This window comes from Poeciliopsis prolifica, unplaced genomic scaffold (assembly GCF_027474105.1).
Source record: "Poeciliopsis prolifica strain line A6 unplaced genomic scaffold, Auburn_PproV2 SCAFFOLD054, whole genome shotgun sequence".
Classification (NCBI taxonomy): Eukaryota; Metazoa; Chordata; class Actinopteri; order Cyprinodontiformes; family Poeciliidae; genus Poeciliopsis; species Poeciliopsis prolifica.
This window is the reverse complement of record NW_026562429.1, coordinates 323,952-350,703: the sequence shown is the minus strand read 5'-3', so window position 1 is coordinate 350,703 and position 26,752 is coordinate 323,952. Positions and strand designations below refer to the sequence as shown.

At 46.2% G+C, this 26,752-nt stretch overlaps 4 protein-coding genes and 1 long non-coding RNA gene across 8 annotated transcripts; 2 read left to right on the top strand and 3 right to left on the bottom strand.

Moving 5' to 3' along the window:
• Positions 1-1,299: 1,299 nt before the first annotated feature.
• Positions 1,300-20,773, bottom strand: LOC129378928 (kelch-like protein 15). 2 transcript variants are annotated; one of them, XM_055059436.1, is made up of 11 exons: positions 20,646-20,773; positions 16,881-17,034; positions 6,780-6,867; positions 5,923-6,031; positions 5,641-5,779; positions 4,819-5,007; positions 4,514-4,738; positions 3,696-3,857; positions 3,399-3,608; positions 2,776-2,966; positions 1,300-2,347 (listed from the first exon to the last, which is right to left on the bottom strand). In XM_055059436.1, the coding sequence occupies exons 4-11, from the start codon at positions 5,940-5,942 to the stop codon at positions 1,594-1,596; spliced, it is 1,890 nt and encodes a 629-aa protein (XP_054915411.1). In that variant the 5' UTR covers positions 5,943-6,031; positions 6,780-6,867; positions 16,881-17,034; positions 20,646-20,773; the 3' UTR covers positions 1,300-1,593. The 2 variants fall into 2 exon arrangements, with proteins under 2 accessions (XP_054915411.1, XP_054915410.1); XM_055059435.1 differs by lacking the exons at positions 5,923-6,031; positions 16,881-17,034; positions 20,646-20,773 and adding an exon at positions 8,465-8,701.
• Positions 9,771-14,883, top strand: LOC129378930 (eukaryotic translation initiation factor 2 subunit 3). Its single transcript, XM_055059438.1, has 12 exons — positions 9,771-9,894; positions 10,631-10,694; positions 10,776-10,903; positions 11,058-11,179; positions 11,718-11,812; positions 11,893-12,051; positions 12,570-12,704; positions 12,768-12,862; positions 12,943-13,087; positions 13,470-13,639; positions 13,710-13,882; positions 14,645-14,883. The coding sequence occupies exons 1-12, from the start codon at positions 9,826-9,828 to the stop codon at positions 14,706-14,708; spliced, it is 1,419 nt and encodes a 472-aa protein (XP_054915413.1). The 5' UTR covers positions 9,771-9,825; the 3' UTR covers positions 14,709-14,883.
• LOC129378929 (leucine-rich repeat-containing protein 31-like) lies at positions 16,129-22,910 on the top strand. The gene is made up of 10 exons (XM_055059437.1): positions 16,129-16,343; positions 16,891-17,073; positions 17,922-18,065; positions 18,609-18,776; positions 19,347-19,508; positions 19,581-19,763; positions 20,536-20,703; positions 20,767-20,931; positions 21,670-21,825; positions 22,388-22,910. The coding sequence occupies exons 1-10, from the start codon at positions 16,331-16,333 to the stop codon at positions 22,753-22,755; spliced, it is 1,710 nt and encodes a 569-aa protein (XP_054915412.1). The 5' UTR covers positions 16,129-16,330; the 3' UTR covers positions 22,756-22,910.
• LOC129378938 (uncharacterized) lies at positions 20,902-22,424 on the bottom strand. The gene is made up of 3 exons (XR_008608112.1): positions 22,368-22,424; positions 21,687-21,821; positions 20,902-21,029 (listed from the first exon to the last, which is right to left on the bottom strand). It is a non-coding gene; the product is annotated as an uncharacterized LOC129378938 (long non-coding RNA).
• LOC129378933 (leucine-rich repeat-containing protein 34-like) lies at positions 22,881-26,653 on the bottom strand. Of its 3 annotated transcripts, XM_055059441.1 has the most exons (10): positions 26,506-26,653; positions 25,625-25,737; positions 25,491-25,555; positions 25,313-25,399; positions 25,017-25,145; positions 24,848-24,943; positions 24,618-24,772; positions 23,948-24,103; positions 23,738-23,864; positions 22,881-23,184 (listed from the first exon to the last, which is right to left on the bottom strand). In XM_055059441.1, the coding sequence occupies exons 1-10, from the start codon at positions 26,637-26,639 to the stop codon at positions 22,993-22,995; spliced, it is 1,254 nt and encodes a 417-aa protein (XP_054915416.1). In that variant the 5' UTR covers positions 26,640-26,653; the 3' UTR covers positions 22,881-22,992. The 3 variants fall into 3 exon arrangements, with proteins under 3 accessions (XP_054915416.1, XP_054915418.1, XP_054915417.1); XM_055059443.1 differs by lacking the exon at positions 25,625-25,737 and having other exon boundaries at positions 26,506-26,647; XM_055059442.1 differs by lacking the exon at positions 25,625-25,737 and having other exon boundaries at positions 25,491-25,624; positions 26,506-26,646.
• Between the last annotated feature and the right edge of the window lie 99 nt (positions 26,654-26,752).

The window sequence follows — 26,752 nt, the reverse complement described above, 5'->3', positions numbered from 1 at the left end:
TGCATCTATTTATAAAAGTTTTCTTGATTTACATTCTAGGAAGTTTCTTATTTTATCTTGTTTTAACCAGAATCTCTGGTTCTAATGACATTTTGCTCCTGAATTTATTTCCAAGCTCTTTCCTTTTAAGGCTTCTTTTGACACATTATGGATATTTAAGTAGCAGCAGTCATTCGTGGCCATCGAACTAACATTATGAGGATGTGAGATGATAATCTCCACTAGTCACAGATTCCATCCCCAGATTAAAACGTTTTTATTCCCATCAACAATCAGGTGGGAAATAAACGTCCAAATGTTCTTGAATGAGGTCCAGATTTGTTGAAATGCCCCCAAAAAGCCCAGATCTCGGGTCAAACCGGGTCAGTTTCTCTCCTCCAGAGCAGGAAACTATTTACACTCACATTGAGAACCGATAAAGTGCAGGAATGTAAACAAAACCAAACGGGCCGCAGCGCAAATCCTAAATCTGACGCCGCGGTTTCCTCAGTGCGGCGGCGGGGAGCAGAGACGCGACGAGGGATGAACGTGTTTGTGGCTCGGTGGGAAACTGGGACTGAAAACTGGAACGCACTGGAAGCCAAACTGGGACCAGACGAGTCCGAAACCACCGAGTTCAGCGACGCTACGGAGTATCGTGTTGAATATCTGATTCGTTTTGCTGGGTTTAAAGTATTTCAGCTAAGCTTGAAAGGTGTTCAGGAGGAACCAGAACCAGAACCAGGACCAGGACCAGAACCAGGACCAGAACCAGAACCAGGACCAGAACCAGAACCAGGACCAGAACCAGGACCAGGACCAGAACCAGAACCAGAACCAGGACCAGAACCAGAACCAGGACCAGAACCAGAACCAGGACCAGAACCAGGACCAGGACCAGAACCAGAACCAGAACCAGGACCAGAACCAGAACCAGAACCAGAACCAGGACCAGAACCAGGACCAGAACCAGAACCAGAACCAGGACCAGGACCAGAACCAGAACCAGGACCAGAACCAGGACCAGAACCAGAACCAGAACCAGAACCAGAACCAGGACCGAACCAGAACCAGAACCAGAACCAGGACCAGAACCAGAACCGAACCAGAACCAGAACCAGAACCAGAACCAGGACCAGGACCAGAACCAGGACCAGAACCAGAACCAGAACCAGAACCAGGACCAGAACCAGGACCAGGACCAGAACCAGGACCAGGACCAGAACCAGAACCAGAACCAGGACCAGAACCAGAACCAGAACCAGAACCAGGACCAGGACCAGACCAGAACCAGGACCAGACCAGAACCAGGACCAGAACCAGAACCAGAACCAGAACCAGGACCAGAACCAGGACCAGGACCAGAACCAGAACCAGAACCAGGCTCTGATGCTTCCAGTGCGTCTCTCCAGTCCAAACGTAAATGAATGGAACCTTTTTGTTTCCTGACATCACTTTTTCCTTTAATTTTCTGAGAAAGGGTAACTGTGAAAACGCCCGAGCCGCCCGGCGCCTCACCTGTCGGTAAGCGCTGGCCGCCGGGTCGACCCGCCCGGAGACGCCTGGTTCCCGCGCCAGGCGGCCAGTCCGTCGGTACAAAACGTGAAGCGGACCTCAGCTGCAGCGCCGGACGTGCTCCAGCACGTACTCTGGGAAGTGCAGGCTGCATACCTGCAGGCCGTCCAGTTTGCAAGGCATCCTGGGATATTCGTCCTCCTTCCACTTGTTCTCGTCCGGGTCAAAGGTGAGGATGGAGTCACTGTAGTGGCCGTTGTAGCACAGGCCGCCCAGCACCATGATCTGCCGGTCCAGCACCGCCACGCCGTGGCCGCTGCGGCCGATGGGCATGGAGGCCAGGATGGTCCACTCGTCCGTTTCCGGGTCGTACACCTCGGTGGACGGGCAGCCCTGCGACTCGAAGGAGGCCCGCAGGATCACGCACACGCCGCCGAACACGTACAGCTTCCCGTTGTGGGAGATCATCTTGTGGAAGCAGCGAGCGTAGTTCATTTTGGACTTGTTCTCCCAGCAGCTGGCGTGGGTTCCGGGCAGCAGCGGGCCGCGGGCCGAGCGCGTCCTGTGGGAGTCCGACCCGCCCGACCCGCCGCCGCCGCCGCCGGCCTCCCGGCCCGGGTCGAACACACACACCTGCTTGGAGGTGGAGGAGGACGTGATGCCGCCGGTGATGTAGAGCTTCCCGTTCAGGACGGTTCCCTCGTGGCCATACTTGTTGACGGGATACGGATCCACGAACTCCCAGCGGTCCTCTGTGATGTCATAGCGCTCCGTGGAGTAGAAGGTCTCGTCTCGGGTTCGGCCCGCCACGGCGTAGATGAACTTCCCGATGACTCCCACCGCGAACTCTGACCTACAAAACCAGCAAAATGAACAACCATAATTTACCAGAACTAAGTAGCGAGTGGTTCTGATAGCTGCTAATTATTCTGATGATCAATCGGCTAATCTATTGATTACTTAATCATTCTGACAACATTTTACAGGCTTCGTTACTGCTAGTGTGTTCTTCCGGAAAATTATACCTTTTCAAGAGTCTTTATGCTCAAGTTAATCGATTAGTCAATTAATCCGTTACTAAATTAGCTGATGGAATAATTAAGCAGTTAATTAATTATTCCAGTTAATTAACTCCTATTATCCGATTAATGTTACGGAACTAATTAAATTTACAAAATAAAGTTCCTCAGATTGGATGGAGAACCTCTGAGCATCATCAAGATAAGGCCGAATTGTTTGCTTTCAGAGCAAAGGTCAAAGTTCATAGGAAGGAGCTCTGACCTGGGAACAGACATGTCCGCCATGCGCAGCCACGAGTTCTGCCGCGGGTCGTAGCGATAAACCTTGGAGGAGGCGTGAAACTCGCCGTCGGGGCCCAGCTCCTCGCCGCCCAGCAGGAAGGCGAAGTTGTTGACGATGGCCAGGCAGTCGGGTCGGAGCGGCACCTGAGGGCCCTCCAGCTCCCACCACACCTGAGACACAGCGCCGTTAGAAACACACCGCTGGGCCGACAAAGCCTTTAAATACACGAACCCAACACTGAACAAACTGATGAAAAATGAAGAAATTAAATCATTCTGTGAGCAAAAGCTGTTAAACATTCTGAATTTCTGGAAAATAAGATTTTTATAGCAGAGATGTTAAAAGATCGTCACTTTTAGGTTCTAACTTAATAAAACTGTATTAGTTATAATGAATGCACAATAATAAAGCATGTTTATGCATCACTAAGCCCAGTTCATTGTAAAATACTACAGATAGAATGAAGGATAGAAGAATAAAAAATTATCGAACAAACCATGGAGCAAATGGTCCAACAACAAACCGAACGAACAAAACGAACATCGAATAATCGACCAGCAGATACTGAAAGTCGTTGAGCCAAACAGACGGCGCTGCGTCACCTTCGGCCGCTGCAGCAGCAGGATCTTGCTGTTCACCATGCTGTGGCCGATCATTCCCCTGAATACGGCGGTCTGCGGCCGGACGGAGCGAATGCGGTTGGAGCGCGTCTCCAACAGCGGCTGCTGGTTGACATCGTGGAAATATCCGAGCGCCTGATCCACTTCCTGTCTCAGCTGCCTGGAGTACCGGTAGAACTCCGACGTTTTCACCTGAGGAGACAGAAACCTCAGCATGGACACCTCCGAGGAGCCCTGGAGCCGGCGTGGCGCGGCGTGGCGCGGCGTGGCGCGGCTCACCTTCTCAAAGATGTCCGCCGGCGTCATGAGGCAGAAGCGGATGGACTGCACGATGGTGTCGGTGTGCCTCCAGCGCCGCCGGTCGTGTCTCAGCCACGCCTGGACGGCTTCGTACAGCTCGATCTCCGGGTAGCGGCTCAGAGCGTCGCTGTTCAGGTAGGCCTGCGCCAAAACGCAACAGGAGAAAAAACATCAGAGAAAGAAAACGATTCCAGACACAAACCCCAACAGCACCGAGCTCCAGAACCCGACAGCAAACCCAGACAGACAAAAAGAAACAGCTTGAATACAAAACACTGTTCAAGATTAAAACAATTCATGGGATTTAAGTTATTATTTTCGCATTATAATAAAATTCCTCATCTATTTTCTGGCGCCCCCTGGCGGCAACAACTTTAAAACGCACCACAAAACACAATCCTAGGAATCGTGAATTGATTTAAAATGCTCAAAAATGTATTGAAATATCAACATTTTAAAAATATTTTTAAGCCAGGCAGCCAAGCTAACGAAAAGTCACTTAAATCACTGAATTTAAAGCGTCATAATCCTGTTTTTGATTAAATCTGATACAGAAGGGAACCTTATAATTGTTTGTTTGCGTTTTATTTTCCTCTCATGTCTCATAAACAGAATGAATAGAAAAATTAATTTCTGATTCATATTGTCAACCTAAAACTCTGCCTCTTCACTCCATGATGCCAACAGATTCATTAAGCCTTGCAGAAAGTTTTATCAGCTAAAAACTGTTTTTATGTTACGATCAAATCAATGATTGAGACGCGGATGGCATGAACATCTCAGATCTTCTGTCAGACCTGGAGTCTCTCCAGACTGAGGTAGGACAGGAAGTCGGCTCGGCTCATCAGAGGGACGAAGTTGTCGAGGAGGAAGTTGTCGAGTTGCTCCTGGACGCCCTCCACGCCGACGCTGAAGTCCTCCAGGAGGCGCATGACCTCGGCGCAGTTCTCCAGGCAGATCTTAGCCAGCAGGAAGGAGCAGCAGAACTCCACCGCCTCCGTCAGCTGGACGTACATGGCCGCCTGCAGCGACACAAACACGTTTTTTTAAGCGGCGAGTTAAAGTTTCAGGTTCTGGGGAGTCGCCACAGAGGCGCGGATACCTGCAGGATCTCCTGCACGGTGGGCATGCTGAGCTCCAGGGAGCCGTAGTACATGAAGCGCAGGATGTGGCCGAAGCCGGCGGCCGTCAGCCCCTTCATGTGGATCTTATCCTGGTCCCGCTCCCGCATGTCGGCCGTGAACATAACCCGGAAGTAGTCGCTCTGCGTGGCCAGCAGCGCCTTGTGGGCCTGTGGGCGGAGTCAGCACACCTCAGTTACCGTAGCAACACCAGCTGGCAGAAACTGATTATTAATCAATGATTGATTAATAATCAATCATTATTAATTAATGATTAATAATGATTATGATTGATTAATAATCAGTTTCTTTGGCCAGGAACCAACTATACTGACAATTAACTGCTCTGATTATCAATCTATTATTTACAATCATTTGATTGTTCTGGAAATTTATCCACTAGTCTGACGTGCAGATGACAGATCAATCAATGCTTCTGATGATTGATTATTCTGACAACATATTTACAGACAGGCTGGCTTTTTCTTAAACATAAAAGAAAACTGTACAAACTTTTGAACAGTTTCGTCTGAATTTCTGCTCTGACTGTTGAGCAAACTGGATGTTTTAGTCTAGATACTCTAGTTAAATTTAATTGATTACCCAAATATTTTATGATTATTTCAATTATCGATTAATTACTATTCCAGGTGTCAAAATTAACATTTAATTTCAAAAACCAATTTTCAAAATCGGTTTTAAGAATAAAATTCACTTTTGTTTTCAGTGATGCCTGAATCTGCACCTGTCTCAGTTTGTTTATGGTAATTTATGCTAATTGCTGCTTAATTATCAACTTTTACCTGGAAGTGATGCTCCTCTATCAGCAGCGTGACGTCCAGCAGCAGACGCTCCTCATACAGAGCACGGAAACCCGACGACACGCTCCCATCATGCACCTGGGACAGGTACACCTCCACATCTCCCCCCGACATAACACACCTGAGGCAGGAGGAGAGCGGAGGAACACAAGAGTCAGAAAACAAACAGAGGCAGGCCAGCTGGTGTGAGCGCTGCATCAGGCAGAGGCGGGAAAACGCAGTGAAAGGAAGAACTTCAGCAAACACACGGAAACACACACTCACCTCTGATTGGCCACGGGCATGTCAGAGGGGGCTGTCCGAGCCAATCAGAGGACAGTGCCCCTTGTGTCCAGTAGATGCTAACAAACTCCCTTTAGTGAGCGCCAATCACCTGAACGACAGAGCCAGAACAGGTTAAAGGTCACCGGGTCACAGCGCGGCTGAACACGTCAAGTTTAACGTCAAGAAATAGAAAGAAGGAGAAACTGGACCAGTTTGTTTCATGCATAAATGTTTGTTGTTGCATTAATAACTGAAATAAAAACAGATTCCTGAGCTGCTGACCTTTATTGACCAGTCAGTCAATAAAGGTTTAATTGTGTTTATGTCGGCCATGTTGGTCAGGTCAGGACCTCAAGCTGCCGGCAGCCTGTGGGAGAGGAGCAACCTGCCTGTTACAGACTTAGCAACGGAGCTCAGCAGGTGGCGCTGTGGAGTCATCAGGAAACCCAGAGAGTCTTAGAAACTGAACTATGCCTGCTTTTCCTCAAACTTTTAAGTTTTTATTTACTTTTTGGCAGAACAAACATGTTGAAATAAGCCAAACCTTCTACATTCATTTTTCTACTTACGCAATAGAATATCAGTTTAATCCGGTTTCCATGAGAACAGAAATCACAAAAATTACTTAAAGTGCTTTAAAAAAATTATTACTTTGGAAACAAGTTTTTGTTCACATCCCAAAACAAAGAAAATGACAGAAAATCAGATAGGAGTGGAAGAGAGGATGAGCTGATTGGGGTTCAGAGCAGAGGGTGTGTGTGTGTGTGTGTGTGTGTGTGTGTGTGTGTGTGTGTGTGTGTGTGTGTGTGTGTGTGTGTGTGTGTGTGTGTGTGTGTGTATGTGGAGGCGGGTAGTACCTTTTGGAGCCCAGCCGAACGATCGCAGGCTGTGACGGCTGAGCGCTAACAGGCCGCTCGCATTTCCTGTGTTTATGTTTCCCTGGTTCTGACAGAAAGGGACAGAAACAGGAAGTCAGGAAACGTTCAAACAACCGATATCTGTGTTGATCGTTATTGTTTATTTCTAATACAAGAAATGTTTAACTGTGCGTCCCTCTTGAGCGGGAATAAGGACAAAGCAATTGTTGCCACTAAATCTTTGTTCATATTCCCCATAGAAAGTATTCTTGGTTCAGAGTTTCTGTTTCTGAAACTGACACACTGCTGCTAAAAAAGAAAATCTGTTTTCCTCGTTCTGTAGAAAACGTTCTTGTCTGAGACTCATGTCTTTAACAATGCTTTCTAAATGGAGCTTCCTTTGTGTACTCTTCAGTTTTCGATAGAAAGTACTCCTGACTCAATCATGTTGTGATTCCACTGTGTTTTTGTCTTTTTAGTGGAGATGCTGCTGACATTTATTATCTTTGTCTATTCTGGGCTGGTTTTCTTTCCTTTAGAAACTCCTGGCTCATTGATTCTGAAACCAGGCTAACACCTGACCCTGGAAGCTTGGGGCCAGGCTAACACCTGACCCTGGATGCTTGGGGCCAGGCTAACACCTGACCCTGGATGCTTGGGGCCAGGCTAACACCTGACCCTGGATGCTTGGGGCCAGGCTAACACCTGACCCTGGAAGCTTGGGGCCAAGCTAACACCTGACCCGGGATGCTTGGGGCCAGGCTAACACCTGACCCTGGAAGCTTGGGGCCAGGCTAACACCTGACCCTGGATGCTTGGGGCCAGGCTAACACCTGACCCTGGAAGCTTGGGGCCAGGCTAACACCTGACCCTGGATGCTTGGGGCCAGGCTAACACCTGACCCTGGAAGCTTGGGGCCAGGCTAACACCTGACCCTGGATGCTTGGGGCCAGGCTAACACCTGACCCTGGATGCTTGGGGCCAGGCTAACACCTGACCCTGGAAGCTTGGGGCCAGGCTAACACCTGACCCTGGAAGCTTGGGGCCAGGCTAACACCTGACCCTGGAAGCTTGGGGCCAGGCTAACAGCTGACCCTGGATGCTTGAGGCCAGGCTAACACCTGACCCTGGAAGCTTGGGGCCAGGCTAACAGCTGACCCTGGATGCTTGAGGCCAGGCTAACAGCTGACCCTGGATGCTTGGGGCCAGGCTAACACCTGACCCTGGATGCTTGGGGCCAGGCTAACAGCTGACCCTGGATGCTTGGGGCCATGCTAACACCTGACCCTGGATGCTTGGGGCCAGGCTAACACCTGACCCTGGATGCTTGGGGCCAGGCTAACACCTGACCCTGGATGCTTGGGGCCAGGCTAACACCTGACCCTGGATGCTTGGGGTTAGCCTCCAGGATGGCGGACCGCAGCCACATATCCAGCCCGGCTCAGGGTTCCAGACACCCGGCTGTTTTCATTCCTCCAGCGAGCTGCAGCTCTGCTTCATGCCGAGACCATGGCTCCAAAACAAAGGCTCCACACAGCGGGTCACCTCGACTCTCACAGCCGCCGACAGAAGCTCGTTTCTGGCATTTAGTCCTGGAGGAAGACGGTTTAAAGCGCCGGTCTGAGGCTCCGTCCTGAACGCGGGGGACGGGCTTTAGCTTAACGGCTAAGATCCAGCCGTCTCACCTCGGCGGTGCGAATCCCCACAACCCCTCTTCGACCAGGCAGCTCTGGCTTCGTCGGACATGAAGTTGGGGGTTCAGCTCCGGGATCAGGAGAGAGGCGGGCAGCGGTGGACTGCCGGATCCCGACGGTAATCCATCTGCCGGACGAAAGGACCCCCCGACACGGCTCTGAATTAGACGGCTCCAGAACCACGGCAGCCCACAGGATTTACGGACTCCATCTTCTGCACCGGCGTCATTTCCCTTCTGGGCGGAACTGAAGGGCGGCGAGCGGAGCGCCGAAGATCGTGTGTGTAAGAAGATGCGTCACTACAAATGGAGAGGAAAAACTATTCCCGACCCACTCAATAAGTTAGAACAGCATTAAAACGTGTATTAATTTCAGTAACTGAGACACTTTATGTTGATTAGTTTTATACAGACTGATGTTTTCAAGAGTTGGTTTCTGTTATTTGGGATATTTTTTTGCTTACAGTCAATGAAAAGATGACATGTAAGATCCGAATATTACATCAATAACAAACAAAATATTTAATTTAAGACGGAAATGTTGACTTAGTGAAGAATATATTTAATATCTTCATAAAGGTTGTTATTTTAACCTGACAAAGGAATATAATTGGAACAATATAAATATGATGGATGGATGGATGGATGGATGGATGGATGGAGGGATGGATGGAGGGATGGATGGATGGATGGATGGATGGATGGATGGATGGATGAAACTACATTTTAATAATCAGTTTTGAAAAACAAATAGATGGCTGAAACTACATTTTAATAATCAGTTTTGAAAAATAAATAATTATCTCATAAGCAGACTCCAACTTTCTTCCAGTTGTTGTGTCAGACCCTGTAGTATATGTACTTGAATGTACTTTTTAACTATTGTACATTTGCTGAGAAAATAGAATCAATAAAAAGAACTACAAAATGGCCTTTTGAGAACTACAAATCGTTCTCAAATGACGTCACTTTCTACTGACGGACCCCAAACATGAGAAACATTATATTTATTCAAATAAACTTATATTTACAGAATGCAGGCTAGCGGATAAATGTTCCAGTTTCCTAAGAAGCGGGTGTTGATGAGGAAAAAGCGGTGGAAAGCCGAACCGAGCCGAGCCGAGCGGTGATAAATTGCATCAGCCGTTCAGGAAGGACCCCGTCGCTCCAACGGGGAGTTTCTCTTTAAAACAGCGACTTTTCCCCTATCGGTTTAGTTTAACCGGTTCGTATTTTTTTGAAAATTACCAGGAGTGAACATGAATATATATACACATGAATAAAAAATAAGTGATTATCTTTGTTCACGGATCAGGCGGAGCCGCCGCCTCTTCCGTTCCCTTTTCATCCAAGATGGCGGGGGATGAGTCTGGTACAACGCTCGGTCAGCCTCACCTGGCCAGGCAGGACCTCGGCACGTTGGTGAGCCTCCTTTTAACCGCCTCCACGGCTTCACGGTCCCCGGCTGTTACTCCGGGACGGTTATTGGGCCGAAAGGAGGTCGGGGAAACGCGGGAATGGTTGTGCTGAACGGTGGCCGGAGCAACGCCGCTTCCACCCGGCACATGACGGCAGGCCCAGCGGGGAAACGGAGCTCCCCTCCGCCGCTCCTCGGCCAACCGAAATATTTACGTTAAGAGTCTCCGAACCTCCGTTTCTAGTGTCGGTTATGTTTGACATGTCTGGTTTCCACTGAGGATCATCTGCGTCCTCAAACCAGTCCTAGTCCCAGTCGGATCAAAGCATACGCGATATATGCGTCTGGTTCCCTGGTGGGTGAAAATAACAGGGAGAAAAGGAGGAAGTTTAAACCATCTCTCTGTCCAGCTTTCTCCTAGTACAGCCAGACGGAGATCTAAAGAGAAGCAGCAAAAGCAAAGGAGGTGGATTAGCGGAGCTAACCACTGATGGTATCCTCCTGGACATGTCACTGTAGAGTACGATCTCTGCTGTCTAGATATTTCCCGGAAACTCGGTTTAAAATGTTGGTGTGTTTTAATAGTTTGGTTTCTTTAGATCAAAACAGTCCTGACTTCTTTCCCAGAGATGTGAAGGTAGTTTGGTTTGTTTTGCGTCACTGTGCTGCTCCAGGATTAGAAACAGGAATGCTGCTGCTCCCTCCAATCCCTCATTGTGTCCTCTGTCTGTCTCTCTGCAGGACGTGTCCACCTTAACTCCTCTGTCTCCAGAGATCATCAGCAGACAGGCCACCATTAACATCGGTACTGAACTCATTCTGTTTCCCCGTCGTTATGCTCGGTGATAAATGCATTAAAATCTGTATTTTTCTCTGGTTCCTGAAGGCACCATCGGCCATGTGGCCCATGGAAAGTCCACAGTAGTGAAGGCCATCTCCGGCGTTCACACCGTCAGGTTCAAGAACGAGCTGGAGAGGAACATCACCATTAAGCTCGGATATGCTAACGCTAAGGTTTTTAACTTTTAATTACTGTCATTCATTAAGAAATCCAGGTGACGTCTTGAATCTCCATACAGTTGCCATCTGTCAGTGAGGCTCAGGAACCAGACTACCTGCCGAGTGTGACTGCTGTCTCTCTCTTTACGCTCCTTCTTTAACGCTACAGGTCTACAAGCTGGACGACCCCAGCTGCCCCAGGCCCGAGTGCTACAGGTCGTGTGGCAGCAGCACCCCTGATGAGTTTCCCACAGACATCCCCGGCACCAAGGGCAACTTCAAACTGGTCCGGTAAGGCTGTTCCCAGCTTTTAAAAATAGATTCATATTCAGATAGGACGCCACTTACTTCATCATCATTATCTGTTTGTTTTTGGAATCTAAAGTAATCGTTGGATTCAGAGTTGCTTAACTGAAATACAGTCCCAGAATTTATAGTTTCTACAATTTTTCATACCAGTATCACTCATTTCCATTCCTTAATAATGAAACGTCAAAACACTGATTAAATATTTATGTCCTGATGGATCAATAGTAGCATCAATAACGTAATCAATAATATTGAGATTAAAATAGAATATACTTTATTAATCCCCAAGGGGAAATTGCTTAAAGCAACTCCATCTTATGTGATAAATATAAAGTTTGTAAAATATATATCTACCAAGGGTAATAAATTCATCACACCTAAATTCATACTAATGTTCAGATTAATAATCTTTAACATCTTTAACATTTACTTTTCTTTTTTACACTTCGTCAGCTGGTTCTGGTTGTAGTTTAAACGGGTCAGCTGGTTCTGGTTCTGACTGAAGTTCTTTCTCTGACAGACACGTATCGTTTGTGGACTGTCCCGGTCACGACATTCTCATGGCCACCATGCTGAACGGCGCCGCCGTTATGGACGCCGCCCTGCTGCTGATCGGTGAGTCTGGTTGTTGGCGGCTCGTTGGCGCCCCCAGCAGGGGTCCGGTTGTAACCGGTTCTGGTTCTGTGTTCGTCCAGCGGGGAACGAGTCGTGTCCTCAGCCTCAGACGTCGGAGCATCTGGCTGCCATAGAGATCATGAAGCTGAAGCACATCCTCATCCTGCAGAACAAGATCGACCTGGTGAAGGAGAGCCAGGCCAAGGAGCAGTACGAACAGATCCTGGCCTTCGTGCAGGGTGGGTTGGTGTGGTTGGAAAGAAGTGAAATCTGACCAAACATCTCAGCTTTAAAGTCTCAGATTAAGCTTTCTTTTTCTGGCTTCCATTAGTTCACCTCCACATTTGTTTGACACATTACTAGAATGTCATGTTCTCTCATCTTTCCTATTTTGAGGCGTCACCAAGAGAAATGCGCTTTTGTCACATTAAATTTCTAGCTCAAGAAACAAGAACTGCTGAATCACCAACTAAAAGTTAATGTTTCTCTAGCTAAAAACATGCTAATAGCTGGTATGATTGACTTCCTGCTGTTTCCCCTGCTAATGAATAGCCAAGGCTTCGCCTGCTAACAATCATCTAATGTTTTCATGAAAAGATTTCCTGCAAATGTCTTGTTAAAGTGTCTGTAGCTAATATTCTTCCTGCTCGAGGTCCTTCTACTAATGGTTCTGCTGTTTTTGTTGCTAACGTTTATTTTGCTAACGTTCCTTCTGCTAATGGTTCTCTTGCTAACGTTTGTCCTGTTTCTCCTGCAGGAACCGTTGCTGAGGGCGCTCCCATCATTCCCATCTCTGCGCAGCTCAAGTACAACATTGAGGTTGTTTGTGAGTACATCGTGAAGAAGATTCCCGTTCCCGTCAGAGATTTCACCTCCGAGCCGCGGCTCATCGGTAAGAACGGACCTGGCGCTGCTTCTGTTTCCATCGGTGTGTTTCTAACGTAAACGGCTTCAGTCATCAGGTCGTTCGACGTGAACAAGCCGGGCTGCGAGGTGGACGACCTGAAGGGAGGCGTGGCCGGAGGCAGCATCCTGAAGGGCGTTCTGAAGGTCAGGGCCACAGGTTTAACCGCCGGCTGTGATGTCACAGTGTGATCTGAACGTCGTCCGTCCGTTCGTCTGTCCTGCAGGTGGGCCAGGAGATCGAGGTCCGGCCCGGAATCGTCTCCAAGGACCAGGAGGGGAAGCTGATGTGCAAACCCATCTTCTCCAAGATCGTGTCTCTGTTTGCTGAACACAACGACCTGCAGTACGCCGCCCCAGGAGGCCTGATCGGTGAGAGAACCAGAACCAGAACCAGACTCCTCCATGGAGGAACGGTTCAACAGGAATGATCTGAGGATCCATGGAGTCTGTCTGACTCCTGCAGACTGAATCAACACATCGATGTCGTTCAGTCCAGATGCTTGGAGCTTTTCTCTCTTCTTTCACCCTCACTTGTTTTTCCTTCCTTCCTTCATGCTGTACTTCTGTCCTTCCTTTGCTCCTTGTGTCTTTCCATTCTCACTTCCTTCCTTTAAACCTTAATTCCTTCCTTTCTTCCTTTTTTCTTGTCCTACTTGCCTTTCCTGTTTTTGTCATTGTCTGTCCTTCCTAATGTCCTTCTTTCTGTCCTTAATTCTTTTGGGTTTGAATGATGACGGGTCGGTGTCTGCAGGTGTTGGGACGAAGATCGACCCGACGTTGTGCCGGGCCGACCGCATGGTGGGTCAGGTTCTGGGAGCCGTCGGCGCGCTGCCGGAGATCTTCACAGAACTGGAGATCTCCTACTTCCTGCTGCGGCGGCTGCTGGGCGTCCGCACCGAGGGTGACAAGAAGGCCGCCAAGGTGAGCCGTGCATCATGGGAAACCCGTTCCCGCCTCTTCCGGTCTCTGACCCGATCCCTCCGGCCGGCAGGTCCAGAAGTTGTCCAAGAACGAGGTTCTGATGGTGAACATCGGCTCGCTGTCGACCGGCGGCCGCGTCAGCGCTGTGAAGGCTGACCTGGCCAAGATCGTCCTGACCAACCCGGTCTGCACTGAGGTCGGCGAGAAGATCGCGCTGAGCCGGCGTGTCGAGAAACACTGGCGGTGAGACGCAGCACAACCCAGACCTGGTTGTGCTGTTTGATTAGAGCTTTACATCAGGTTATCATGTTTTCCCTGCAGTGTTGCTTTGAATCCTTCATGCATGTTTGAGAAATCCTTTAATCTCCATGGCAACCACTCAGCTGCAAATTGCCTTCCAGGTGCAGCTCCTTCAGACTAGCCAGCAGCAATTAGCAAACACCTGGAGAGCTGCAGAGCTCATCATAGGAGCTGCTGCTCAGTGAAACGCTGCTAAAACATTAAAGGGTTAACAGAGGAGCCATCTTGGCATCACTTCCTGGAGGCGGAGCTTCAGGAAGAGCAAGTGTGTTTAAAGAGACAGAGGCGCAATTTCAAGGCATTAAATTAAGAATCAAGTGACATTTGATATATAGCATTTTCTATAGCATACGTTAGCGTAGTGACTTCATTGTGCTATAAAATGGCGCATTGTATGTACTGTACATGTACATACTGCTAAATGTGTTAATAGAGAATCTACAACTTAGTTACAGGAAAACCGTTTATCTGCCGTCATCTCTGGCTATGCTAACAGGCCTAGCAACAGACTGTGCTAGCTACTCACCACATGGTGGGTGATTGACAGCACTAAGACCCGCCTCCTGGCTCTGATTGGGTGTTTCTAGTTTGCACTGCAGGCAAATATTGTAAAGAGAAGTATAGTTAATAAAAGTCGCATCGTGCAACTTTAACATTCAGAAAGACAAGCAGAATGAAATGTTGACGCCGTTTCTCGTCTGTCAGTCTCATCGGGTGGGGACAGATCCGGAGAGGCGTCACCATCACACCAACCGTCGACGACGACTGAGACGACGACGCGCCGCTCCTTTAGGATTTTTCAGTTTCATTTTTACAGCTGGGACATTTCACAGGTTTATAGACGTCACCTCTGCATTTGAGGAGACGAAGGACGCAGGAGGAAGAGGAGTCCAGTCGGTGGCTGGCCTCAGATTTCACAACCAATAAAATCTATTTGGAAGGAAGTTCAGAGTCTTTGAATTATTCCCTCATTAAATAACAATTGTTTTTAGTTTTATTTATTCTATTCATTTGCAGTTTAAATGACTTTGTCACATGTTGACAGAAACAAAGGTTTTGAATGAAAAGTTGTTGGTCTGGTGATAATTTGTAAATTCACTATACCATAAGTTTTGATCGAACATTTTATTTTCTTAAAAGTAAAATTGATCTACTCTTTGTTTTCTTTAGATTTTGTTTTAGTTCTGACTTGTGGATTTTTTTTTTTGAATAATTATATTTTTCTGATGTTTGAGGAATCCGTCATTTCCAGGAAGTTGACACTGGAGGACAGGAAGTTCTCGCCTGGGACTCTTATTAAAAAATATTTTATAAAAACTTGGAATATTTTTCTAATTTATGAGATGTTTAAACAGAAATGAAGTCAGACTTTTAAGATTATCAAAGCTTAACGTCCAGATTCTGTTTTAATTCTTATTTGGATCTATAATGAAACAATAAGACATGAATTTATTAAAGCTCTGTTCATGTTTTCCTCCGGACTGCCGGTGATTCTCCGTTTCCTCCTCATAAACTAAAAATGTGTCCGTTTCTGTGAATAAAACCAGCTTTTATCTGATCATTTATTAAACACGCAGCAGCTTGCCAACATAAGAAACTCGAACTGCTTTGGTTTTCATTTTTTCAGCCTTGTGTTGCTCACATCTTCATTGGTCAGAGCAACGCGTCACAAACCAGTGGGCGGGGCTAAAACTGCGATAGACAACGCGATTGGTTGAGCTGTAACAGATCGATCACTTCTTATAGAAAGGTAGTTATATTGTTGACGCCTTTAAAATGTTAGTTTTCATGTTAATACAATATAAATATCTCCATAAAATAAACATTTATAATATTATACAGTGAATTGTGGAACTTTGTTTATTGTTTTATTTATTAATCTGATTTAATCTGCTTTTTTCTTCTATTAAACATTTATTTAAAGCTGATTTGGGTTTAAATCAATAATAATAATAAAGTTTTTTTTTCCAGCCCAAATCAACTTTAAATAAATACTTTTTTTTCACTTCAACCAGAAATGAGTAAATAAATGAACAGAGATTCCATTTATAGATTCTACCTATAGCTGATCAGTTGATCAGATGATCATTGATCTCAAAGCTCGAGATAAACATTTACAGAAGGGGTTGCCGCACTTCCGGGTTGATTCACCTGACGAGCACGAGACGTGACGTCGCGCAGGTGACAGGTGTTCCTCCGCCGAGGAGAAGAGGCGATTTTAAAAACGCTTAAATGTCGCCAACAAACCTTTCATAGGAACAATGAAATCCAGACTTCATTTGGCTTTTTCTGGGTCATTTATGTTCTCATGTGATTCCAACCGAACCGCGGAACCGAACCGAACCTCCGGCAGAGAGTTAAATCTTTAAACTATTCCGACTTGAAACTGACATGGAGGCTGCAGGTAAGATCTGCTGAAACATTACTCAGGTTTTATCTTTTCTGCATTTTCATCTTTTAATTTCCAATAAACTTAAAAATTCTGTTTAATCTGTGAGCCGAACATATTTTTATATTTATTAAAATGCATTTTTATTCTAAATGCTCATCAACATGCAAAAACAGGTAAAATATTTGTATTTATAGGTTATTATTTTTCATGTTTATGGGAGGCAGCCATGTTGGTAGAGAAGCAGCTTCGCTCTGATTGGTCGCCAGGTTTATAGACACATTCTGGTTGTTCTGGTCTTTGGAGGGATGGAAGAACCAATCCTGACACATTTTACTGTGGATAAAAAAACACCCCTCAGCATAATGCTTCCACCTCTGTGCTTGACTCATAATCTGCACTTTATGTTGATTTTTCCTGAGTTATTTAGATGTTTACTGTTACATTTTGTAGAAAAAGACAGAATATTTGTCTTTATGTAGCAGCTTTTGCATTTTGGGGCCATTTTTTAAAGTTTTGTAAAGGATTATTTTCCCAGCTGAGTGATGCTACCTTTGCCCAGAGGGTCAGCGGGGGCGAGACGGAGGCAGCCAGAGATGGTCCCCCCTCGACGTCATCATGAGTCAGATCCGCAGGAAGCGCTCAGCAGCAGACAGGAAGCCCCTGGGCCGCTTCCTGTCGAGAACCTCAGAGCGGACGGCGATCCCTGAGGACGCAGAGTCCGAGAACAGAGGACAGAGTCCAGGTGAGAAATAAAACCAGCTGCAGAGAAACTGGCATCAGGTTTCATGTTAAAGAGCCTCCATTTATTGACAATGAGAAACAATATTTAAATTCCTGTCGATGACGAGAACACAAAGTGGAAAAGTGTTCAGCCTTATAAACGTTTAAATTTGTTCAAAGCATTATAAAAGTCAAAGCAGCAGAATATTTCCCTTTTATTTTCCTGAACCTTATCAAGCAATTCCAGATGAGTCTGTTGACAAACTCAGAAACAATCAAACATTTTTGTATTTGTTTAGCAGATAACATTTTAAATTACTTTAAGAGTGAAAAACGGTTTTAACTTCTCCCACCTGAATCCATCTAACTGAACTAGACTTGTTTCTCATATCGACCTTTAAATAAATCCTTATCAATAAATCCTTAATAAATCTTAATGCAGTTTAATTTCAAACCACTTTAGGATAAGCTTTTTACACAAGCGATGCTGTTCTGAGCTCAACTAAATCATAAAACTTTTAAAACATGTAAAAAATATTTCATCAATTGGATGACAATAATCAGATGCAGTTATGATTAGGATAGCTTTCTTTAGGAGGTTTTGTGTCATGTAAATGATTTATTTTACTTTAGATTTTACATCAAAATGAACCGTCCTGTGCAATTTAAGACTTTTAACCCAAAAGTCTGATTTCATACTGTTGTTTCTATAATGTTTATCATCAGTTTATTTACTCCTTACCAAATGTTACACATTTTGTTTTGCATTATTTAGTGATACTTGTAATTCTCCAAACATAAAGTGTTGGTGTGAAACAGAGTCTGTAGAGTTACAGGATCAGCAGCTGTTTTTGTTGTTGTTTTGTCCAGGCGCTGCGGCGCCGGCGGAGAGCCAGCGTGATGCCGGCTGGGGAAGAGTGTGTGTTTTCCTGCAGAAGTTGGGGAAGAAAGCGGACAGTAGGAGTCTGAGTCTGGCTCACTGCGATCTGACGGCCACAGACCTGCTGGAGCTCGGTATTCACTCAGAGTTTCTGCTGCTCGGATTTGATCAAACCGTCGACTGGAAGCAGGATCACCGCTCCACAGAGCTGAGCGCAGATTTTATGAGACGTTTGACTCCATCAGTGTTTGAAATAATCATTTCAGACGGTTTTATAACCAACAGCCTCAAAAACAAACCACAACCTGATCAGATCAGATCCAGGTTTCAACCATAGACTCTTGTTATTCATCTGGATTCACAGGAATTTTTTTTGCTTTGCTCATAGCGAGTAGTTTCATGCAGTCAGTATCTTATCTGCAGTGGAAAATATGTTTTTTAGTTTGGAGAATAATGTAATATAATATAATTCCATATAACTGAGTGAATTTTATTTGTTCCACAAATAAAAACTTGGATTTGAGAACTACACCACTTCACACTGAGTTTTAGATTTGATAATTGTTCATTCTAACTAGTTTTGATCTCCTTGGTTCTTTATCTGTGACGTTTGAAACCTTCCAAAAGACACAAAGTAAAGCTGAACGCCATCGCTGACGGCGCGTTTGTCCTTTTAGCATCGCTGCTCCAGTTCCTCCCTCAGCTGGAGGAGATGGATGTCTCTTGGAACGAACTGATTGGTGGCAGTCTGACAACATTGACCTCTCACCTCCAACATGTGGGCGGGATCAGGACGCTGAAGCTCTGCAGCTGCAGGCTGAACGCAGACGATGTCGCCGCGCTGGGTGAGTCTTCGGTTAAAAGCCGAACCGTCCAGTCCTGACGCTGTTAGCAGTTTAGTGCTTATTTCCTCCAGATCTGATCTGGAAAAGTCTTTCTACACCAAACATGTCATTTTCCTTTTTGGCCACATCGTGATCGAATGTTCTCGACTGATGAATTGATGAAATCCATTAAAATATATATATTATTAATGAACAGCCATTTCTGCATCCTTCTGAAAACTAAATAATATACATCATCTTTTCACGCTGACATACTTTGGATGTGCGCTTAAATTAAATAATATTTAAGTGCACAACTGTTGTATTTATGCTCACGTTTAGAGGCCCACAAAATAGGCTGTAGCGGGCCGAATTTGGCCCTTGGGCCTCAAGTTTGACACCTTTAAAGTTCCTATAAGTTTCAGTTTATTTTCTTTATGGCCGGTGAACACAATAACTGAAGTAGAAGGAAAGAAATGCAGGATTTAACACTTCTCACAAACAGAAAACTGAAAAGTGTGGCAGGCCTTTATATTCAGCCCCCTTTACTCTGAAAACCCTAAATAAAGTTCTTCCCCTGTGCGTATGTAGGTGAAGCCCTAACTTCTGTTCCTGTGTTGGAGATCCTCGATCTGTCCTGGAACAGCAGCGTTGGCGGCGTTTTGCAAAGCTTGCTGGGTAAACTTCAGCCATCAGTGAGGGAGCTCCACCTGGTGGCCTGTCAGCTCACTGCGGCGGACGCTGCTGCTCTGGGTAATCATGTCTTCATTGGACCAGCTGATTTTTCTGTTTGCTGGGCTCATCTCAGTCTGCGTTCCCCTTCAGGAGGCCTGGTGGCCGTTCTGCCTAAACTCTGTGTGTTGGACGTTTCCTGTAACCCTCGGCTGACACAGGAAGTGGACGCTGGCGGCTTCAGGCAGCTGGCTGCCTCCCTGTCCCACGCCACCTCCCTGACCGTGCTGCGGCTGCAGGCCTGCGGGTTGAAACCTGACGACCTCGAGGCTCTTGGTGGGAGCAAAACCTCTGATTTCTGATCGGCTTAAACATTTGACTACTTTCTTGTTAGAATTGATTTTCAGTAGAAAACAAATCCTGATGCATCCTGCAGGCAGAGCTGGGTAGAGTAGCAAAGAGGCTGCAATCACCTAAAAGTTCTTACTTTTATTTATGTAAAAGTAAAAAGTAACCAACTGACAAATTACTCTAGTAAGAATTAAAAAGTATTAACTAAAATTACTATTCAAGTACTGAGGAACTGAGCATCTTCAGTCAGAGACTTCTTCAAACTTGCTGTAATGCAGACTGCTACAGGAGATCTTTCCTGCCCACAACATCTGCAATAACTCTAAAGAATTAATGCGTTACAATCATAAAGTATTTTTGAATTTGATCAAAACTTAAATCAAATTTAAAAACTGCATCATCAGACAAACCAAAATATAAAGTAATGTGGAAACTTTTGTATTTTAAAGACCAAAATAAAAAGAAGTCGTATAAATAACAAGACGGCAGAAGCAGTCAAAATACTTTTCCAAATCAGTTTCTTTCAATTTGAAAATTATGAAATTTTATCAAAACCTGTAGGTGTGTGTCTGTTTATGATTAAAACAATTCGTTCTTTATTCAGTAAAGTTACTCACAATGGGTAAAGTATCCAAAAATGTTACTAGTAGTACTTCTACTTCATAATAAAAGTACTCAAAGTAAAAATACTCCTAAAAGTACTTTTTTCCAGTTGCTATAGTAATTCTAATTGAGTAAATGTTACCTGTGGCTGCAGGTGCTTCCCTGCACTGCCTGCCCTCGGTGCGCCAGCTGGACCTGTCCTGTAACAGAAGTATGACTGGAGGCCTGAGCCGACTCGCCTCTCACCTGCCTCACATGGCTCACCTGGAGAGCCTGGACCTCCACCTGTGCCGCCTCAAACGCGTCGACATGGAGGCTCTGAGTGAGTCTCTGTGACCGCCACGGCCAGCAGCCGCTGCAGGCTTCACCTCCTGCCTCTCTCCAGTCCAGGTGCTGCCCTCTCTGACGGCGCTGACGGCGCTCGACGTTTCGTCCAATAAGGAGGCGGGAGGCGCGGTCCACCAGCTGGTGTCGGTGCTGCCGCTGACTCAGATGAGGAGGCTGCCGATGAGCAGCTGCAGGCTGACGGAGGAGTCCTTCACCGCCCTGGGTAAACACCGACAGGCTCACTGCGTCCGCAGCTGGAGCAGATGAGCCCAGCAGTCAGCCAGGGCTCGGCGCCGCTAGCCAAATGTTAGCTTCTAAACCCTAATGCACCACAAAAGGGTAGTATTTAGAGGAAACTAATGCCAAAGCACAACAATGTTGAACTTTATTCACCTGAAAAACCAAGAAAATCAGTGCTTTAGAATTTATCCAGCGTTAGGTGCACTAAATGTTTTCAAAATTGAGAAGTTAAAGGTTAGCTGCACTACTAGCAGATTAGCATAACTATCGCCGCCGCTGGAATCAGATTATTTTATAGCTTTTTTGTAAGCTAGAAACAAGTCTTAGGCCTGAAATCTGGCTGCAGTGATGACCTCTGACCTGAACCTTCAGAGTCACATAAAGTCGGTTCCAAAGCCAAAGAGCATTTCCAGCATTAAATCTAGGTAGACTCATCCATATCTTTGAACGCCTGCTTCCTTTTGGACGTTAAGTTCATACAAGGCCGACACAGTCACCATGTGAATTTCTATTATTGCCTGTCTTCCACTTTTTATTAGTTTAGAAAAGTGGGCCTCTGTTTGGCTCCAAACTGAGCCAAGCAGAAAAACATTAATGACAAAGTTCCTCCACAAACTGATGAACTTAAAAACGTGTCTCAAAATGAATAATATTTTTACTTGTCATATTTGAATAGTAAAAGCTGAGTAAGCTGACAGCCTGGAGGTTTTACTTCCCTCAGCTCTGGTGGCGCCATACCTGCGCAGCCTGGATGTTTCCTGGTGTAAGGTGGTAGGCGGTCGCCTGCCGCTGCTGATGGACGCGCTGCAGCCGTCCGTGATCCTGGAGCTTCGCCTGAGCAGCTGCTGCCTCACCACCGCTGACCTGCATCACCTAGGTAACCAACGCAGTGATTTAGCTTTAAATGAAACGTTCCATCATTCAGGTGAAAACTGCTTTTGCTTTGACACATTATTCATATTTTGGGCTATTTTTAATGCTATACATAATTGCCATGTGATGTCACACTTGCAGGAAGTTTGTAGCTGACAGCAATCTTAAAGGCGTTCATAACATAACAGTTGCTGTGACAACAGGACACAAACCACAGCGTAGCTGGAGCTTTAGCCTTGTTCCTGTCTAATTTATAAAGAATACCAGTACGACACAGCTATTGGTTGATAGCAGTTTTTGAGCGCTGTGCTTTCGTTTTGCTGGTCTGGACGCCATGTTTCATCGAAGCTCCACGCTGCGCTTGGCTACCAAGATGGCGGTTCAGTGGCGCTGCTGTCAGGATCTCGTTGTAGTTGGACTGAATTTCAATTATAACTCAGAGCTACTCTGAAGCTTGTGGCTTAATTATTGTTGTCATAGCAACTGTCATGACCAAGATGGCGGCTGTCTGCGACTAAGCTGTGACCTGTGTACTGAATGATTGACCTTTATTGTTCCCGGGTCAGCTGGCGTGTGCCGACGCGGCTGCGTGTCCTCCCTTCGGGTCCTGGACTTGTCCTACAACGGCTCGGTCGGGGACGCCGGCTGGGCGGCGCTGTTTACGGCGGGCGGCCTGGGCTCACTGGAGGAGGCCGACCTCAGCCTCCGACCTTTGACCTGGGCTCCCTGCTCGGCCTGGCTGCCGGCGCTGCTCGGGGCTCTGCCTCGGATGCCGGCGCTGGCCCGGCTGGCCATGCAGCGCTGGAGCACCGGGCCGCAGGAGGAACAGCAGCTGCGGTTCAGCGTGAAGAACCGGAACATCTGGCTGGACTGGGATCCGGACGGTTCGGACTGGAAGACCAGCAGCCAGGAGGAGAGTCACTCTGAGGAGTAGGGAGGAGGTCAAAGGTCACTTGGATTTCAACAGATCAGAAACAATCAATCATACCTGATTCCTGAGGTCCAAACATTTCAGCTTCTGACTGTTGGAGGCTTAAAGTCAACAATTATTCTCACGTTGCACAAGAAAATAAATTCACAATTATTTAACTTTATTGTCTTTTATTTCATTCTTTTACATTTCGACCTTTTTGGATGTAAATATGCTCCCATTTCCTCTGATGAAATTGTTTCACTGAGTGTTTGATTGCTGCTGTTGTGGGGGATCTGAACCTGCGTCCTGATCGTTATCGTCTATAAAGAAAAGGTGTTTCCTCAAACGATGGAAGAGTTCGGCGAGGAAAACATGGCCGTCCACCTCGTAGGGCCTGACGTCGGTCTGCTCAGGCGTCAGGCGGCCGATGCTGAGCAGCTCCCTGAAGGCCTGAAGGAGGCAAAAACACTTCAATGCCCCAGAAATTAACAGTTAAAGTCTACAGTCATTTTTAACTACTATTCCAGCCAAATCTGGATTATTGCTGCTTCTACCTTAAGTTTATATGAAAAACAAACCAAATAAAACCTTTTTTACTCCTGAAAACCCTCCAGGCTCTGATAGAAATACTTGTCAGTTGTTTTAAAAGCTTCATCTGATGATGGATTACAGCAGAAGTCAACCAATGTTCCCCAGGGTTGAGTTCTGGTCCAGTTCTGTTCACCTCATGTATATAAGAACTGCCTTTTGTTAGCAAACTCCTTAGAATAGGCAACAACAAAGCCTTAACTTTAATATTAGGTCTTTATGAACAGTCTAATTGATTTAAAGTGTTATTAATATTTAGCTCCTATCCTTGTTTTCTTCTTATTTGGTTCGATTTCAGCTGATTTTATTATTTCATAATTTATCCATTTCATCTTCTCTGAGTCCTTCTGTCAGATTCCTGAGGGTGAAAAACGAGGATAGTTTCTAACCGTAACCCTAATAACAGAGGTTTCACCTGGCAGACCGGCTCCTCCAGGTGGTTCCCCCAGATGTAGATGTGGGTCAGAGTGGAGCTGTCGTTCAGAGCCTGGGCCAAGGACAGCAGGCCGCGGGTACCGATGTTGTTTCTGCAGACAGAAAGCCTGGAAAACACAAACTCAGATCCTCCAGTCATCCTGTCGGCTCCTCGGAGACCACAGAAGAAACCAAAACTAAACTGACTCACTCTCTGAGGACGGAGCCCTCGCAGCAGATGGCTTCGCTCAGATACTCTGCGCCAGGGTCTTCGATCCGATTGGACGACAGATCAATGACCTCCAGAGGGCAGTTTTCTTTCAAGACTTTGGAGAGATGCAGGGCGCCATCCCGGCTCACAAGGTTGCTGCAGATGAAAGGTTTGATTTTGCATCCGGGAAGCCTGGTGCTCAGTCAGGGTTTGTATCATAAGCCTGGCGGGCCTCCGGGCTTTACTTCCAGACTAAGCATTATTTTAAATTGAGCTTTTTATACACCAGAAACAGTAAAGATGGACTAAGCCAGGTTAATAGCTGACGCATTGAGCCAATAGGATGGTGGGTCTTGTAACTTTTAACATTTTTTAACACAGAAACATGGCGGGTCGCTGGTGGACTGACCTAACATCTCCACCAGGGGGCTTAGGTGGTTTTCTGTTCGTTATCTTGATCATTAGTTTCCAGACTTCCTGCCTGTATTTTGCTGATTTTCTTCAAACATTGGCTTCCTCTCAAAGTCAGACGGACCCGTCTTACCAAACCTGTTCTGTCAGGTAAATTAACTGAAAATTGGTTGAAAAAACAGTCAGAAACTTCAGGAAGCCTGGAGAACTGATGATGAAGACCTGTCTATGTGTGAAAACATGAGGACCGGGTTTGTACCAGCGTAGGTCCAGGTACCGCAGTCTGTGGTTCAGCTTCAGGCCTTCAGACAGCCTCTCCATGCCCGTGTCTGTCAGGCCCATCTTACCTAGATGGAGCTCCACCAGGGTGCTGTTCACTGGAAGCATCTTCGAGAAGTGAACAGCCCACTCTTCCTGAGACAGAACCACACAGCATTCAGATCAGAACTGGAAACAGAACCTGCTGTCTGCTGGTGGGGAAGTTCCTACCAGGAGGCTGAAGAGCAGCGCCCGGCTCATGTCCACAGACCGGAGGGTGGTGTTGTTCTTCAGAGCGGTGCTGAGGTCAATCATGCTGTGCATTTCCTGGAGGGACAGAGGCAGGGTCAGAGGAAGAACCGCTCACAGTACCAGGAGGTTCTGGTCCACAGGAGGTTACCAGGTCGCACTCGCCCAGCTCCAGCTCCTGCAGCGTCATGTTCACCCGCAGCATGCCGGCCAATTTCAGGCCTCCATTTCTACCGATCTTATTCCCCGATAGCCTGAGAGAGAGCAAGCTGCTGTTACCCTGCAGGACGGAGAGAGATGATCACTTCCTGTTTGCTATTCCCACAGAAAACGATCACTTCCTGTTTGCTATCCCTTTATGAGTGAGGATCACTTCCTGTTTTGGACTGGTGTCACCAGTTCTGCGCCTGGAGGAGAAGATCAGCAGCAGACATTTATCTGACCTACCTGCAGGCTGCTGGCGAGAACCTCGGCTCCATTCGTCTCAATGTTGTTGAAGGTGAGGTCCAGAGATCGCAGCATCATGTCCTGCGCCTGCGCAGCAACACGCATGACAACGACAGCACGCATGACGACAGTAAGAGACATCACGCCAACGCCTGAGCAGGCCTCTCCTCTTCCTCACCTCTAGAAGCTTGGCCAGGTAAGCTGCTCCTTCATCACTGATGTTGTGGTACCCCATATCCAGACCTGTTCAGACGAAAACCGGTGAAAAACACGCCGGGTTCTGGTTCTGTGGATCCGGACCGGGCCGCTCACCTGTAAGGGTCGGATAGTTCAGGAGACATTTTGACAGAGCGAGGGCGTCATTGTCAGTAAGTCTCGGGAAGCCTTTCTGCTTCCTGTTTCCTGCTAGATTCAAGGTGAAACTCCTGCAACGAGGAATAACTGGAGCAGTTTTTCACAATAAAAGCTTCACATTTAATGCGTTACCTTCACTAATTATTAATATTAATATTCAGCTTTCAAATGGCCCCACTCACGATAAAGAGCACAATGTTACCTGAAGACAGATAATGACAGATAAACACTGCAGGCAAACCGTTTATCCACTGTTATTGGAGGCTATGCTAACCAGGCTGAGCAGAGGGGAGTAAGTCAGAGGAGGCACGAGCAGCCTCATGGAGAGTGATTGACAGCACCAAGACCCGCCTCCTGGCTCCGATTGGTTGTTTTAGCTTTTTTCAGATTATCTGTCTCATATTATGCTGTCCCATAATAGTTTCAACAGATATGTAAAAACATATACAGCAGCTTTAACAGTTAAAAGGGTTGTTGCTCATAATACTGATAGTTTTGTACACTTTTACATATTTTGTTGTTACATTACATAAATATTTTGTAAATATATTCTGATATACTGAGTATAACTTTAATTAAATAATTAGAAATTTTACCAGAAATGTATCACCAGTTATAGTTACTAAGGAAGTACAAAACAAAAAAAGTTAGGACATAAGGAAATAAATAAATAAAGGAAGGAAGGATGCAAGAAAATTAGAAGTTAAAGAAAGTCAGTCAGTTCGGCTCTGATTAGTTTTTCTTCAACCAAATATTTAGCATTAGCCCCAGAAGCTAATGTCTCGTCTCGTTAAAAATTCACATTTCAGCCATTTTTTTACCCAGGCTCAAACTCTCACCTTGTCGCCGTTGTTCTCTCTAAGTTTTCTAAAACAAACGGGTTTATAGTAACACCTTCATTGTCACAAATCGCTTTGTAACACTCGGATATAGTCTCAGAGGCGATCACTTTGGCCAGAAACGCCATGGTCATGGCAACAAGGTAGAGTTGCGTCACGCGCTGCGTCAACAGTTCAGGGTTTTTCCCGCCACTGAAACAAAACTGTTTTAAGTTTTAACTTGTATTTTTAGCTGCTGTGCTTATTC